At 55.9% G+C, this 16,658-nt stretch overlaps 1 protein-coding gene across 1 annotated transcript; it reads right to left on the minus strand.

The window, feature by feature from the left end:
• Positions 1 to 11,248: 11,248 nt before the first annotated feature.
• LOC128046544 (stefin-C) lies at positions 11,249 to 15,243 on the minus strand. Its single transcript, XM_052638704.1, has 3 exons — positions 15,169 to 15,243; positions 11,824 to 11,925; positions 11,249 to 11,377 (listed from the first exon to the last, which is right to left on the minus strand). The coding sequence occupies exons 1-3, from the start codon at positions 15,241 to 15,243 to the stop codon at positions 11,249 to 11,251; spliced, it is 306 nt and encodes a 101-aa protein (XP_052494664.1).
• Between the last annotated feature and the right edge of the window lie 1,415 nt (positions 15,244 to 16,658).

A 16,658-nucleotide genomic window follows, 5' to 3' on the forward strand; every position in this document is an offset into this window, starting at 1 on the left:
TCAGAGATTTGTAATTTGGGACCCCCAGCTCCCCTCCCTCAAGGTTCCTGGAAAACCAGCTCCATGTTCAGGTCTCTGGGCCCCGGGCTGGCTTGGGGCACATGGCGTGTCCCCTTCCTGAGCGCAGGGCCCAGGGAGACTGCAGGGTCTGCCTCTCGCAGCGAGTCAGGGGTTAGTGTTCATGTCCAGAAAAATGATGTGAATGTCTTTATCCTTGCTCTGAGCTCACCTGCTGTGTTCCCTGTTCAGAATGCTTTGCCTCTTGATTTGCTGCAGGGCAGCCCCTGGGGGTTTCAGGGTCTCCGCTTCTGTTCTTGGTATGAAGGAGTTCCTGAAGCTCGGACACACAAACACTGCACAGTCACTTTGGCGGGGACCTTCCCAAGACCCCAGACATCTGCACATCTCTCGTGTTTCAGGGAGTGGGGCTGCCGTTTAACTCAGCGTCCCTAGGCACCCCCACGGGACAGAGGCTGGTGTGTGGCTGAGGGTGCCTGTGGGTCTTCAGGCTCCTTATGGTCGAGCCGGTCGGTCACATGCTGTGTACTTGCCGCCCACTGCTGGTGACAGATGTGTTCAGAGGCAGAGGTGGGCTCCTGCCCCGCCCCCCGCTGGTGTGTGCAACCCCACCCCCAGTTCTCTTGTCCCCCTGCCCTCCTGTGCCCTCCGGGTGCCAGGAAGCGAGGCGAAGCTCCGCCCCTCCCCACTATGGGTGGGGCGCAAGCCCTGACACCAGTCCTGTCGTCCACTGCTTGGGTGACCTCCCCGGCTCCCGCCCCGAACTTTGAGGACCCTCCCCCGGTGTGGATCCTGGCAGGGTGTCCCCATGCTCAGAGCCCACCCCCAACTCCGGGGCCTGCGGGGTTTGCATCTCTCGGAAGCCCACAGCCTGGAGGGAAGCAGGGAGACCACAGGATGTTGGGGCCCAGATGGGCATCCCTGGGGAAGCAGGCTCTCCTAGGGTAGCCCCGGCCCCACAGGCAGGACCCCTCCTGAGGCTGGGCCTGTGTCTCCAGGATGCTCACCGCCTCAGGGGCCGCCTTCTTCCCTGTGTTAAAGATGCCCCCGGGTGAAGGCAGGCTGGTCTCCCCTGGGCTCTGTACCCTCTCTCATCTTTCTCCCCAACTCCGCTCATGTTCTGAATGTTGTAACTCGGGCATTAGTTCTGTGTACAGGGTCAGGGTTCTCAGCTCCCTGCAGTGGCCAGTGGGTCAGTGGGTCAGGGCATGTGTCCCTGTCCTGGTTCCTGGTCCCTGCAGTGCCCTCTGGCCTATGAAGAGCAGGAAGACCTGGCGAGGGACAGCCCCCCAGTAGGGCAGCCAGGGACCCACCATAGTCCCACAGAGCTCTGGCCTTCACGGAGCCTTTCGTGGAAAAGACGGTCCCTGCCAACTAGAGCTTGGAGATGGCCACATTGCCAGCCCATGGGAAATCTTTTTTTTTTTTCTTTCTTTCTGTTTCCTGTTTTTAAAACAAAAACTTAGGGGGACCAAGTGTAAGATGACCTACAGTTGTAAGCAAGAAACTTGATTATCTCAACAAAATGGTGAAAACCCGCCCCGAAAACATGGTGTTGGGGGTAGCAGCTTGTTTTGTGTGCACCGTGAAGTTAAAGAAAAATGCACTTGGCAAACAGTGTGCTTCTTGGTCCTGGCCCCCACTGTGGGTTTAGCTCTTAATTCTCAGTATCATGCACAGAACAATCAGAACTGTCCCACCGGTAAAACCGTGAGCTCTTCTGTCTGCTTGAACTATGAAGCCACAGCTGTGAGGAGAGGCCGGGGCACTAGGAGAAGGAAACTGGGGCTCCCGGGAGTGTCTGGGTGCTCGGGACCCACAGAGAGACCCTTAGCTTCTGGGAGAACCACCTCCAACCTCCCCACGCAAGCAAATTGCGCTCTTTGTCATGATGTTGCTGGACCTGTGTATCGCAGGTGCCTTTCCCTGGGGACCTAGTCCATCTGTCACGACGACAGCAGAGGTCCTGGCTGTCTCTTCAGAATTTCCCATCCAGAACTTAGCTGTGCCCAGCAGCAGTGGGTTCTGATACAGTTTGGGTCCAAGTTAGAATTAACCTTTTTATTATTTTTACTTTCTATAGTTGAGTAACATAGAAAATAGTAATTTAAGATGAGAGCTATATTGGCCCTGAATGGCTTGCTTATTCCCAGGGTGTTGATTTCAAACCTTCTCCTGGAGACCTTAGAGACAGATTGCAAAACATGGTCCCTCTTCTTCAGCCAGCCTTGAATCAGTGCCAGGTCCTGCAGAGGTAGCCAGGCTAGTCTGCGCTGTTTTTGTGAGAAGTGTCAGCGATGGTAGAAAACGATGCTCTGTTATCCTTAAATTTGTCAGACCCAATCTTCAGAGTGCTTAAGTTCGCAGTGGCTGAGCCTCTCTTGGGGCTCCTGACCTTCTTATTGCTGGGACCTCCTGTTCGCTCATCACTTCACACCGTAGAGGAGGGGACACTGTTCTGTCTGCAGAACCGCACTGTGCACACGCCCTCTCAGGACCACCTGCCTGGGGCAGCGGGGCCTGTGCCTGTGACCACAGAACTGGGCTGTGCTCCATGCCAGAATAACCCGCCCTGGCTGCCTGCCTGGTCTCAGGTCCCCCTCTGTGGTGGGGAGGGGTCTGCTCAGGACCACCAGCACCTGCCTGGGCCAGAAGGAGGGGAGTGTGTTGAGCAGAGTGGTATGTGCCCACAGGGCCGCTGCCACATGGTCCTGGCTTTCTGAGTCTGGGTGGCAGCCACACGGCCCCCAGACTCAGTTCTGAGATCCCAGGCCCACCCATTTCGGGTCCACACCACCTCCCGCTGCCCGGCTGGTGGGGGCTTCCCTTCTCATCAACCCGAGTAGCTGTCTGCATCCAGACTCCCTGGAGAGCTGACTCCCGTGTCTCCTGAGGGAGGCGGCAGGTGGATGTGCCCAGGGGCACTCAGAGGGACCCCTGTCCCTCGGGAAGGCAGGCCTCTCCCTCTGGGAGCCCAGGTCTATGGCTCGAGGCCAGGAAGCCTTGAAACTTGGGCCTGCTTGGTCAGGATGCATGTCTTCTCCCCAGAAGAATCCGCCCCCCTCCTGCAATGTTCTCCAGGTCTGCCCATGAGAGCCAGTCAGGCTGGTCCCCCACCAAGCAGGGATCGAGCGCCTGCACACGTGTGGCCTTGCAGCCTTGTGCAGAGCTGCCACGCCTGAGTCTGTGTCAGCTTCTGCAGCCGTGAGCGTCCTGAGCAGGAGCCTGCTTTTGTAGACAGCTCTGTTGTTTTCAGAGGGCTTCCCAGGTGGCGCTAGTGGCAAATAGCCCGCCTGCCAGTGCAGGAGATGTAAGAGACCCAGGTTCGATACCTGGGTTGGGAAGATCCCCTGGAGAAGGGCTTGGCAACCCACTCCAGTGTTCTTGCCTGGAGAATCCCATGGAGAGAGGAGCCTGGTGGGTTGCAGTCCATGGGGTTGCACAGAGTCACTACTAAATCGACTTAACACTGTGGTTTGAGTCCTGCCTTGCTTCTGGTCTCTGCCAGCAGGGGGCAGTGAGGGCACAGGTCCTGCGGCACACTCCTTCCGCCCCCCCCACCCTGTGCTACAACACAGCTGCCACCCTTCTAGGGATGTTTATTCAGGGGCTCTCCTGTCTTGCGATCAGAACCAGGGTTTGTAATCTGTTCGCTGCATGGGGAGGGGGGCCCTGAGTGAGTCTGCCACATGGCCCAGGGTCTCAGTTCCTAAAACCTTGAGCTCTCCTTAGCTCCTGTCTTCCCCTGGACTCCTGCAGTTCATTCTCGGTGCAAGACATCTTGTTCTTAATGTGCAAAGACACCGATCAAGAAACGTTGTCTTACAAGCTACATTCCTGCCTTTCACGAGAGGTCTTTGCTCACAACAGGGTGTGTTCATTTGGTCATTTGGCAAGTAATTTTAGGTCTGGCTTAGAGAATATTTTAAAACTTTCTATAAATGGAAAGTTCTTTTAAGAATTTTCTTTTTAACTCCTGGCAGAGTAAACAGGCGTTTTTAAAGCTCTCCACTGTCAGAGCTGAGCAGAGCCCTGTGCTCAGGGAGGGGCCCTAAGCTCCAGGGTTGCAGTGAAGGATGCTCCTGGCCCCTCAGCAGCCCAATTTTCTGCAGCAGGAAACATGCTTGGAAGGACATGCCATGGGCCACTCAGTCTGACCGGGGGCAGCACTGTCCTGCAAGAGCCGCCCTCCGCCCAGCATGATCAGCCAGACAGAGGGGGCACACCGCCCTCGGGCCCTTTGCTCGGGAGCCCCCCAGACAGGGGCCTTGGTCCTCGTGCCGCCAAGGATACAGAGCTGGGTCAGTGGGTTCTGGACCACTGTTGCTTCCTCACCCAGCCCCCAGCTTCTGGCACAAGGAAGGTGAGTGGGGTCATGACCAGGATGGAGGAGGGACAGACGAAGGGAATGGATGAGCCTGGCAGCAGTGCCCCCAGTGTGCCCCAAAGAGTGAAGAGGGGATAGAGGCAATTTGTGCATTTCTGCAGAATACCTGGGACCATTGTCTTGGTGATGGGAGCCGTCAGTGTTGATGCTGGGGAGGTGGAAGTGAATTCCTACTTCACTCCACGCAGCCCCTGAGGGATAAAGCGTGTGTGGGTGGCGTGTTGAATGTTTTTGGCTTCAAAGCTGCATACTTCTAGAATTTCACTCGGGATTTCCCGCAACGGTTACAAACCTGGACCCGCAGGAGGACTGAGGCTCTGACTCAGGCCAGTTGGTGCTGACCCTGTCCTTCCAGAATCTGGGGGAAATGATACAACCCTGGGACCAGAGGGGCTCCCTGCGGTTCCGGCGATGGTTTCACTAGCCCTGTGCTCTACTTGCCAGCCCCACCTACTGTGCGCCTGTGAATGTGTTTAAACATAAACCCCTTGCAGCGCTGTCAAGGCTGTGTCTGTCTGTTCTGGTCTTACTGACTTATGATTATCACAAATAAATATTTTCATGGTGATGCTGTTGAAGTGTGGTTTCTTTTTCCCAGAGGAGCTTCGTTCCCCTGTGGCCAGATGTCCTATCCATCTAACCGTCTCTGTTTTCTGCCCGGGAAGTGGGGGCGGCGCTTGTTTGGATGTTCCAGGCAGTGGGCTCCAGGCCCTTGGGCTTCCCCCGGGATTGGGCTGGGGATCAGAGGGTGCAGGTCCCTTTCCTGACCCCTCCTGCCTGATTCTGAGGAGCAGCTCTGGTCACTGGCCAAGCCCCACGCTCCTTCCGGCTTCCTTCACGTCTCGTTGGTGACAGCACTGGTCTTGTGAGCCTGGCCGGTACCTGCTCTCCCTGCCATCTACTGACACCTTTGTAAATAAGTCCGAGGGTCATTTCTAGGCAGCACCAGGCTCCATCGGACGGGCAGGGAGAAGGTGGGCAAGGATGCGGGGTCTTGTCTGAAGCACTTCTGACTCCACCTCTCAAATCCCCTTCTACCAGCCCAGTGCTGGTACACCGATCCTGTGGCTGCTCTAACACATTCCTACCAATTGAGGGGCTTACAGCAACGCAGATTTATCCTTTCACAGCCTGGAGGTCAGATGTCTGAAAATGGGTGGGCGGCTCTGGTTCCTTCTTGGGGATCCAGAGAGAATCTCTGACTTGCCTTTTCCGTCTTTCTAGAGGTGCCTGCGCCCCTTGGCTCATGGCTCCTTCTCCACCTTCAGAGCCAGCAGCGTAGCCTCTTCAGCCTCCCTCACACTAACCTTCCTGCCTCCCTCTCATGGAGACCCTGTGATGACGCTGGGCCCACCTGGCTGCTCCAAGACCAACTCCTCATTTTAAGACGCATCTGCAAAGTCCCTTTTGCTGTGTAGGGTACATCCGTAGGATTCAGGTACTAGGTTGTGCATTGCAGGGAGCTTTCCCAGGGCTCTGGGGTCATAGCCACACAGTCTCATCCTGTCTGAAATTCTGCCTAAATTACAGCATTGAATAAATTCCCCATGAGGTGCAGACTCAGGCTGGCCCTGCAGCAGGGTCTTAGCCAGCACAAGGCTGGCCCCGGCCCCTTCTGTCTTGTTGCTCTGCTTTCCCTGGGGTGTGGCCCTTGTGTGTGACCTTGGAGAGGCGAGGAGGGAGAGGAGAGAAGGCACTTTCCCCTCCCTCCATCCATCCCTCGCCCCCCTTCCTTCCTAAAGTTTCACGGAGATCAATTCACATCTCAGTTTGCTCACTTTGAGTGTAGAATTCAGGGTCTTGTTATGAAGGTAGCAACCCTGAAAAGGATGTTTACGTTTAGCTTTGATAGCTGTCTCCCCCAGCTCAGTGGTGTCCTCCAAAAAGGTCCGCCAGAACCTCAGAGTGTGACATTTGGAAACGGTCTTTGCAGATGTACTAGTTAAGATGAGGTCACACTGCAGCAGGGTGGGGCTCAATCTGGTACCTGGTATCCTGACGAGATGCTGAGGGAAGCAACACGTGATGCGGACACCTAGGGCCTGGCAGCCCTGGAAACTAAGACTGGATTGCATGGGAAGTCAATTGTTGTTGCATAGCATGGAAAGTTGATTGTTGTTAAGTCACTCAGTCATGTCTGACTCTCCGCAACCCCATAGACTGTAGCCCACCAGGCTCCTCTGTCCATGGGATTCTCCAGGCAAGAATACTGGAGTGGGTTGTTGTTTCCTTTGCCAGGGGATCTTCCTGACCCAGGAACTGAATCTGCATCTCCCTCATATCCTGCATTGGCAGGCAGGTTCCTTACCACTGAGCCACCTGGGAAGCCCGGTGCATTGAAAGTAGGGTCCTCCTAGGGGAGCAGAGGGCCTTGAAGCCTGGGATAGGGATGCCTGAAGGATGCACCTGAGGATCTTGAACCCAACCCCTAATTCATCCGGATGCCCCATGCTGCGGCAGACCACTACTGTTGCCTTTACTGAAACTTAGCTCCCTCATCTGGAGACCAAGCAACAGTCACACACCTGAGGCAGGTGCTGACGCTTGTTCCTTTCAGGTGGGCCTCCACTGCCTCCTTTGCTCCAGGCCTGTCACCAGGCAGGTTTCAGCCAAGTGGAGAAGGAAGCACAGCCTGGGCTGCTGGGAAGGCCCTACATGCCCTGGGAGCACAGGACCAGCTCGTGGGTGCCAGAAAACACGGGGAGCACCAGGTGGGTGGGAGTCTCGGGGTGGGAGACAGGGCTGGGTGCAATGCGTTATCTACAACAGAAGAACATCTGCTGATGTGGGCCGTCTCTGACTTCAGTTGTGGGTTGAATTGTGTCCCCAGAGTGTCTATCCTAATTGCTGCCCCCCGCCCCAGCCCCCTGCCCTGGCTGTGAATGCAGCCTTATTTGGAAATAGGGTCTTCGCAGATACAGTTCAGTTGAATGAGGTCACCCTGGGATAGGGGGCCCTAAGACCTCAGACTCAGGGAAGAAGCCCACGAGAAGACACAGGTGGGGACTGGAGAGCTGCCTCTATAAGCCAAGGTCCCAGCTCTGCTGAGAGGCTCCCTGAAACAGATTGGCCGCTGGCCCAAAGGAAAGGGGTCAGGGCTGCAGCCCAGCCTCCCCGCCACGTGGCCAGGTACGCGGCTCCAACCTGACTGTGTCCTCCAGGGCCTCCAGGGCTAGCCCTGCCAGGTCTCAACCCCTCTGCCCTTCAGGTCTCAGTCCTACCCCGACCCGCACAGTTAGCTGAGTGCCCCCCTCCCCTCCCATAGCACTCCAGTCCAGACAGAAGCTGTGCCTCTCCACCCAGGAGGTGGCCGGACTGCTCATCCCCCAAGCTTCACCCTCTTAAATCTCTGGCTGCCCCATCACCCTGCCACCTCCGCCCCCACCCCAGTCCCAACAGAGACCTTCTGGGGCAAACACTGCCCAGGACTGCTGAGCTGGCTGCTGGTGGGTCACCCAGCAGTGCCCTGGCCTGGGCCTGGTCTGGGCTCCTGGGGGCATATGTTGTGTCCGAGCCCCTGGCCTTCTTCCCCTGGCAAAGCCCATCATGCCCTCACCCAAGACCCTGTCAGGCATACTTGCTCGATGGCCAGGAGGCCACCATATCCAGACAGCTGTGTACTGGGTGGGGCTGCAATTCTTCCTTCTCTGAGTGCTCAGGGCCACATGCGGCCTGAGGGCCTGGGCAGGCCAGCCACCAGGCAGCCCTTCCCCTGTGTGCTCCTTGATGATTTATCCTTAAAGGCAGCAAAGGTGAGCATTCACATGGGGAAGAGTGAGGAGAAAGAGAGCAGACGTTCCACCAAAGGGGCCCAGCAATTCTGCCTCTCCCCACCCGCCTCGCCAGGGCAGGCACCAGGCTCCTAAGGAGCCGTGTCCTCTAGCTGGCGCTCAGGACCTCCCCCTACCCCAGTGGGCCTGTATGCCAGTCCCTGTGGTCACGCAGAGCTTCCTGGGAGAGGAGTTCTGGGAAAGCACGCCAGCTGCTGCAGACTCTGGCCCTGTGGCAGCCCCTTGATCAGGCCATGCCTGAGTCCCACCTGCTGTGTGACCACGCCTGCTGCAAAGGAGTCTGGGAAGTGGGTTTTCATGTGTCCTAATTATACAGTCCCCCTTTCCTCAGGCCAGGTGGGAAGGTCGGATCTAGGTGGGGAGCCATCAGTGTCTGGTCACCCACGACATCATAAGCTCCCTTAGAGAGAGGCCCCGATCGCCCTGCTGTCCACTCTTGCCCCTGCCAGTAGGGGGTCTGGCACACAAACACTCAGCTTGGCAGAGTCCCTCACAGCTGTGCCCAGACAAGACTCCTGACCAGCTTGTGCTGTGGAGGGGGTTGAGAAGCAGGAAGCTCTGAAGCCCTGGAGCCCCTCACTTAGGGGCGCCTGGACACTCCGGCTGGATGAGGCAGATGGCCACGGCCACAGGTATCTGCAGGGCACAAGCCCCAGCAGCCATACATGCTGGACCTCATCTGTCGGCGGGGACCCCGCATTCCCAGGGCACTCAGAGAGCTTGTGCCAGCGGGCAGCTCTCTCTGAGCTGAGCCTGGAGGGCCCCACACTCCCCTCTGCCCACCCCCCTAGCAGGGACACAGCCTCCACATCACATAGGGGCCGGCCACTCAGCAGTCTGGGGACCTGGGTGGCAGAACCTCCAAGCATTGCCCCAAAATTCTGGGCACAGGGGAGGAAGAAGCCCCCAAGGGCTGCTGAGAGAGGATGGGGTGGGCGAGGGGAAGGTGCCTGCCCACCCAGAGGGGCTCCTCCCTGGCTGGAGAGCTTGAGGACCGAGGTACTGGCTGGTGAGAGTGGGGTGGGCCACTGTGTCTGTGTCTCCCCGGTGCACAAACCTCAGTCTGGTCCAGGAAACAGAGGGTCCTCAGGGTGGGTGACCTGTGGGGCCCTTTGCAAGTGTGCAGAGAGGGACCGGGCAGATTCTCTTCCCCGTGGGGGGCCGTTAGGGGCTGGGGCTGAATGAGAGACTGGCTAGAGAGGATATCCTTGGAGCAGGCAGGGCCCAGGTGTCCGGGGGGCCAGAGAGAAGGGGCATCCACTAGGTCAGCACCCACGGCTGGCGGGGGCACTGGGTCTGGGCGCAATGAGAGAGCACCCCCAGCAGTCCCTGCAACCCGCTGTCACCCTGGCCCAGGCTGCCTCTGGTGTCCTGTTGGCATTTTAGTCGATTTCTTACCGAGGTGTGATTCACACAACCTACACTTTACAGCTGTATTTATTTCTCACACAACATACACTTTACCGTAGTATTTATTCTTTTTATTTTATTTATTTTTTAAAGTAGCTTCCCTCTTTTAAAAAAAAAAATTTAATTGACTTAGTTTTGGCAGCCCTGTGTGACACGTAGGAGCTTAGTTCCCTGACCAGGGATCAAGCCTGTGGTCCCTACAGTAGAAGTGTGGGTCTGAGCCTGTGGACTGGCAGCGAAGTCTGTTCACCATTTGGCAGCGTACACTTCAGTGTGTCTAGTGCTTTCGCAATGGTTTGCAGCCACCACCTCTTCTGGTGTCAAAACCTTATCACCCCCAGGACACACCTGGGGGACCCTCTGTCTGAACCCGGTGGTCACACCTGCCTCCAGCCCTGTGCTCCATGCTCCGTGCTGTGAGATGTGGGCTGTCGGCCCTGTCCAGGCACCTACATAGCATCTCCCATCCCTCCCCCGCTTCACTGGAAGTTCCCAGGTGGAAATACAGCTGATCTTCAAGTTGATGCAAATGTGCTCACTGGCTTCTGTTTTCCCAGAACAAGAGCCCAAGATGCAAGTTTTCTGTCCTAGAGCTCAGGAGAGAGCAGGACACACACAGCTCCTGACTCAGAGTCTCCTCCTGCACTCACAGGTCTGTTTGCTCCCCAAGGACTGTTTACCTGCTCCGCATTCAGCCCTCATGACCTGCACCTCCAATTCATCAGCAGCAGGCCTGACACAAAACAAAGTGGAGACAGGAAGGGGACAGACTCCGACCCTCAGGAACAGGCTGTCTACCTGGACCCTGAGCCACATAGAACTGTCCCCAACGTTTAGTCTTACAACGCAGGGTGCATTTTCTATTCTACTGCACACGAACACACACACACGGCAAACACACCACTGGACTGACTTCACTAACGGTAGTAACCGGCTGCTGAAACCAGGAAGCCTTGAGACAGACGCAGCGCATACCCCGGGCGGTCAGTGGGCAGTTGGGGCCGGACTCACAGGACATGGCACTCAGTGGGCCCTGCGGGTCACTGCCTCCCCACACACACCCATGCATCTCTACCCGGGCAGAAATGCGTGAATGTATCTGAGTCCATCTAGAACTAATGCTCTAGGGTCAGATTTTCTCAACCCCTCTTACTGGACTGGGTGGGGTGGGGGGTTCTGAGACCTGGAGACACGACAGAGTCACCATGACGGCGTGGGAAGCTGTGGTTAGAGCACACGTTCCCTGAACCCTGGGTGTTCCACCTGCCCACTGTCACCTGGGCCACCCTCTCCCGTCCTCAGCCCCTCAGGGAAGGGGGCTCAGGCGGCAGGAGGCCCAGCGGGGCTTCCACCCAGGACACCTCTCACCTGCTGACACTTCCCTACTGTGAGTATAGCTCCAGATGAAGAAAAAAACCCCAACAGAGACAATTTGTGAAAACAGAAAACACATGTTTATTTAAAGATAACACAAGGCCCCCTCGAAAGAAATTTAGTTAAAATCATGGATTGGGAGGAAAAAATGAACACAGTGAAAGCAGGGAACAGAGACACCACCGCACCCTGAGGGGCACCGTGTCTGGTCCCAGACAGGTCTGCAGAGGAGAGACCCACGTGGGCGATGGACTCTGCAAAATCGGGCCTAGAAGACGGTCAGCTCGTCATGCCTGCCTTTGTTGGTCTGGTAGCTGGTCAAGGCCACGGGCTTGTTCTCGTGCGGGAGGCTTTCAAACACTCGGATGTGCACAAAGTCATCCTCGTCCACTTGAACCTGAAAGGAGAGTCCAGTGAGGGGCAGGTGGGGCCTCTGACCCCAAGTCCCCCTGCTCTGCTGGACTTGGCTGGACAGGCAGCAGGGCCCTGGATGCCCGGAGGCTGTGTCCCTTCGTGTCCCCAGAGACTGGGCTGAGGACATTCCCACCCTCCTCCTTCAGGTGCAAGGAATATCCTCGGTGCCAGCCAGCACCCCTCACCCACACTCACTCCCGCAGAGCCCTTGGTCACCCAAAAGGCTAGGTCCTCTTCTCCAAGGAGGCCGCAGCACGCACGTGCACACACATACATGCACACACACATGCTTGCACAGGCATGCTCATTTTAGACAGCCACCAAACCCCTGAAGCTGAGGGCTGCCACAGGACCCTGCTGAGCACTCCTGCCCTGGGCACCTGTGAGCTCCCACTTCAGCCAGACTCTCCCAAGAGGCTGACACCCCACCTTGATCAAGTAGTTCATCCCGGCGACCACCTGGCTCCTGAATTCCACAGCCTTGAACACCGGGAACTTCTTGTTCTCCTTCTCCTCCAGCTGGGACTTCACCTGGGGAAGGGGGGAAGGGAGAGACAGGTGAGCTCACCTGTATTAGACGTCACCCCTGAACTCTCATGCCTGGACACCGCACACTTTCTACACCTCATCTGCCCTTTACAGCTGAGCAGACACACTCAACTGTCAACTCTGATGATAAAGGACAGAAAAATGTTCTCTGTATCATTTCTCTTTTCTTTCTCAAGGATATTTTCACCATCAAGACAATGTGTATAAGTTCACACCCTGTTTTTCCTTTTACTTAGTTCTTTCGAAAGAGTACTTGCCATTTTTTAGTTACTCTTTTAAAAGTGAAACTTAAAATATTTTAAAGAATTAAACTAAACTGAACGTTAAAGATAATTTTCCAGGGACTTCCTCAGTGGTCTAGTGGGTAAGACTCAGTGACAACAGTGCAAGGAGCCCGGGTTCAATTTCTGGTCAGTGGACTGTATCCTACATACTGCAAGGAAGATCCACTTGCTGCAAGGAACTAAGTGGCACAGCCAAAGTAAAATGAATAAATATTTGTTAAAAATTCAGTCTTCCATCTTCTGTTGTTAATGTTCAATTGCTAAGTCATGTCTGACTCTTTGTGACCCCACGGATTTTGGCACGCCAGGCTCCTCTGTTCTCCAACCTCCCAGAGTTTGCTCAGATTCATCTCCATTGAGTCAGTGATGCTATCTAACGATCTCATCCTCTGCTGATGCCTTCTCCTCCTGCCTTCGAGTTTTCCCAGCATCAGGGTCTTTTCTGATGAGTCAGCTCTTCCCAGCAGGTGGCCCAAGGACTGGAGCTTCAGCTCCATCATCAGTCCTTCCAGTGAATATTCAGGGTTGATTTCCTTTAGGACTGGTTTGATCTTATAGAGGTGCCTTAATTCTCTTGGGAAAAAAAAGTGAAAGTGACAATGTTAGACGCTCAGTGGTGTCCAACTCTTTGCGACCCCATGGAGCCTGCCTGGCTCCTCTGTTCATGGAATTCTCCAGGCAAGAATACTGGAATGAGTTGTCATTTCTTTTCCAGGGTTCTCTTAAGAATCTCAGTTTCTTCTGCAACAGATAAAGCACTATTACAATTTAAAAAAATGCTTCTCTACTTTAAATTTTTATTTATTTTTAGTTTTTATTTTTTAAACGTGCCATAACTCTGGGTTTTCCATTGTTAACTTTTAGTTACTTATTCTTTTTTTTTTTTTTTGGCTGTCTTAGGTCTTTGAGGCTGCATGCCAGCTTTCTCCAGTTTCAAAGAGTGGAGGCTTCTGTTGAGAGCACAGGCTCTAGGCATGGGGTCTTCAGCAGCCTCAGCTCCCTGGCTCTAGAGCTTGGGCTCAAGAATTGTGGTACTCGGGCTTCCTTGCTTATCCCTATGTGGTATCATCCCGGACCAGGGATGGATCCCAGGTCCCCTGCAGTGGCATGTGGGTTCTTCTCCCCTGGGCCACCAGGGTAGTCCTTTGCTGCCATTTTAGACGGTCTCCCTAGGATGCAGGGCCTTTCGGCAGAGGCTGTTTCTGATCTTTGGTGTCAGATGTTAATGATACCCTTGGATCAGTCAGGTTTTCTAGGGTCTTGGCCTTTAGGGAACTAAGCTTTGTTATGGAGGAAGGGAGAGCAGGTTGCTTTGTCTTGACTTTAAGATATAATCTGGTTTCTGAGTGCTCAGCAGCCACAGGCACTCATTGCGCTGAAGTCCCCAGACCAGTTCTGGGGCCCAGGGGAGCTTGGTGAAGCCCAAGCGCCTGCTGCTTGGGGAGCCAAGGGCATTACCATTATGCATGCCAGTGAGTCACCTGGCAAGGGCCTACAGGGAGGGGCACAGATTTATCTCTATTGAGTCAGTGATGCTATCTAACGATCTCATCCTCTGTTGATGCCTTCTCCTCCTGTCCTCGAGTTTTCCCAGCATCCGGGTCTTTAGGTGGGGGAAAGGACAGGAGGAGGGAGGGTCAGGTAGTGAGAAGGTGGGCCACCTGCTCTTCCATGAGGCTGCCACGGCTCTCAGGGTGGTCAGTGTGGGTGTGTTCCCCCTGGGCCAGTGCCCACCCTTGTCTCAACACTCACCTGTGCAACCCTTCTTCACGGAGCTGTAGGGAACTGACCCTCAGACCATTTACCCAGCCCAGGGGTGAGTGATGCCCACAGACCCTCCCGGGGACCTAGGATGAAATCATCTCTCTGTCTGTCTCAGGAACGGAAGCAGGAAAGCCCTGCTCTGTGCAAGGATGGCTGGATGTGGCTGTTTCTGGCCTCAATTCTCCTTATAGGTTCACAAAAGCTTCAGTACAAAAGGCCACCAGATGGTGCCGCTGCCCCTCACAGAGCCCACCCAGCACACAGGTGGCCAATCCCTCCCAGGGGCAGTGAGGACAGTGCACTGACACATGACTCTCAAGGGATGGACCCCAAGTGCAGCCCCCAGAGACAGAAACCCTTGTCTCCCGTGGCAGCCCACCCTCACGCAAAGCTCACGTGGCTGGCGGGGATTCTCAGGCCTGGAGACCCAGGAAGAGGCGGGGAGGGCTGGGCTAAGTGGCCATGAAGGGGGAGAACAGGGAACACCCTTCTGCCTGGCTGTCACTGGCTGTCCCCCAGATCCCTCCGTGTCTAAGGTCTCACAAGACTGACTCACCCCTTCCATGACTGCTGTCAGATGGTCCCAAAGGTAGGATTGAGGACGCGGCGGAGCGCATGCCCTGGGATGTAGGAGGCAGCAGTGGAGTGGGGAGGGGGCGGCGGTGGGCAGGAAAGATAAGGGACCCAGACGTCTGTCTCGAGTTTCCTCTTCTCATCAGAAGTCAAATACCCCGCCCCAGGCCCTGAACTTGTCTCCCTTGTAGGATGGGGGGACAGGCCCCAACCCCACATGACCCTCGGGTGCAAGAGTTTTCCTTGAAAAGGGGCTGGACCACTGCCCAGGGTCTGATCCAGGCTCTGCCTACTTGACCCAGCTGCTTTCAGTTTCTAAATATTTCACTGGAGAGCATTTCAAACCTACACGAAAGTGCTAGAATAACAGCCTGAGTCTAGGAGGCCTGGGACCCTGCCTCACTCATGATGACCTCACCCCATGCTGTGCCCTTTGCTCTCCGTGTGCTTTCCCCAACAGTCACCTTGCCTCCCCTCCAACTCCTCTGCCCGCTTTCTCGTCTCAAGAGAGAAAGGGATGTGCTAGCATGCAGTGCCTTTGCCCAGAGGTGATGACCGCTGACCACCGTGGTCCCAGGACCCCTTCTGCCCGCAGCAGCCCTACCTGGTCCGCGATGGCCTGGATCTCGGCTGTGACAGCCTGAGGATCTGAGAACCCGCCGGCCTGTGGCCCCCACATCTCAGCAGTCGGCAGGCAGGATGGATGAGCTGTAGGAGCTTCTGACACTCCCAGGACGGGCGAGCTAATGGGAAACTGGCAGACTTGAAGGGATGGTCCTGTGATGCATGGGTGGGGCCAGGAGAGGTGCCTAGGTTGAGGGACAGGGAACAGGGAGGGGAAGTCCTGGTCCCATTCAGGAACATGCTCTGACACGGCTGGGGTGGGACTTCGGTATCTTCCTCTGGGTGTCTGAGTCACAAGGCAGGGGTGGGAGCTCCCTGCAGGATGGGCATGGTAGTGGGGGGCAGCACTGACAGAATCTCCAGAGAGAGGGGTCCACTCGGGTGGGAGGATGATGGGGGTCACCAACCATTTGGGTTCCACAGGGGTCTGGAGACATGGGAGCAGCAGGACCTGAGAGCTGCCAAGAGTGGAGAGAAGGGAAGCCCCCACCAGCTCAGAACCTGGAGGAGCTGCAGGAGAGGGGCAGGGGCCGCCTGGGCCTCAGTGCGACCTGCCTGTGCCCGCCTGGAGCCCCTCATCACCCAGCCAGGCCCGGCACCCCACCCGTTCTGGCCTGTCCTGTGGGCTGCTGTGCAGTCATGGACATGTGACCGGTGACACAGGAAGGGCTGACGTGGGTGGACAGAAGAGCCACAGAGGAGTTCAGGGGCGGGAGGCGATGACTCCAGGGCCTCAGATGGCATGGGGGTCAGACGGATGGTGTTCCTAGGGCTTGGTTCTCATGGGTGTGGGATAGGATTTAGAGTAGGTTCAACTATTACCCAGGCTGGGGTGGGGGCAATCTTCTAGGGTCCAAGCCTGGGCTCTTGTGTACCACTGGGAAACCGATTACCTGAGGATACACATGTAGTGGGAAATAAGGCCGAGGCCTTGGTGGGGAAGGGGCCCCTGGGAGGTGGGCAGCAGAGTCAGGGGAACCCAGGAGAACCGCTCTGCCCTGTGGGCAGCCCAGTCTTGGGTTGGATATTGGTGGGGTTAGCTTTCTAGGTTGTCTTCGGTCAGTCATCTTTCTTGTGCCCAGGTGTGGTCTGAGGCCCTTACTGGTGACACACACATCTCTCAGGCAAGACGGTTTCCAGCGGGAGTGTTTCTGGGAAGTTGGGAGGACATAGTATAGGCTGGCCTCACCCGCCTCCTTCTGGCCCCCCAGAAGTCTCCAGTTAGATTTCGGCAGTAGCTTCTCAGTAACGCACACCTTACAGGGAACTCCTATTTTGAGACAACTCAGGCAAGTGCTTATTATTGTGTTTTTACTGGCGGGGGAGGGGGAGGAGGTTTTAGACAATGGTTCTGTAAAAATACTGTCCCCTCTCCCACCCTGAGACACTACAGACTTATTCAGATAATTCTTGTGTAATCGGAGTGGAAATCAGGTTGATTATAATCTTTGCAGCCAAAGATGGAGAAGC

The sequence above is a fragment of the Budorcas taxicolor genome, chromosome 1 (assembly GCF_023091745.1).
Source record: "Budorcas taxicolor isolate Tak-1 chromosome 1, Takin1.1, whole genome shotgun sequence".
Lineage (NCBI taxonomy): Eukaryota > Metazoa > Chordata > Mammalia > Artiodactyla > Bovidae > Budorcas > Budorcas taxicolor.

Bases quoted from the DNA above. Each gene is read 5' to 3' on its own strand.
- LOC128046544 (XM_052638704.1), bottom strand. From the start codon at position 15,243: ATGTGGGGGCCACAGGCCGGCGGGTTCTCAGATCCTCAGGCTGTCACA. The intron at 11,926-15,168 runs GTAGGGCTGCTG...CCCCTTCCCCAG, and splicing joins TCCAGGCCATCGCGGACCAG to GTGAAGTCCCAGCTGGAGGA. The intron at 11,378-11,823 runs GTGGGGTGTCAG...CTCTCCTTTCAG, and splicing joins GGATGAACTACTTGATCAAG to GTTCAAGTGGACGAGGATGA.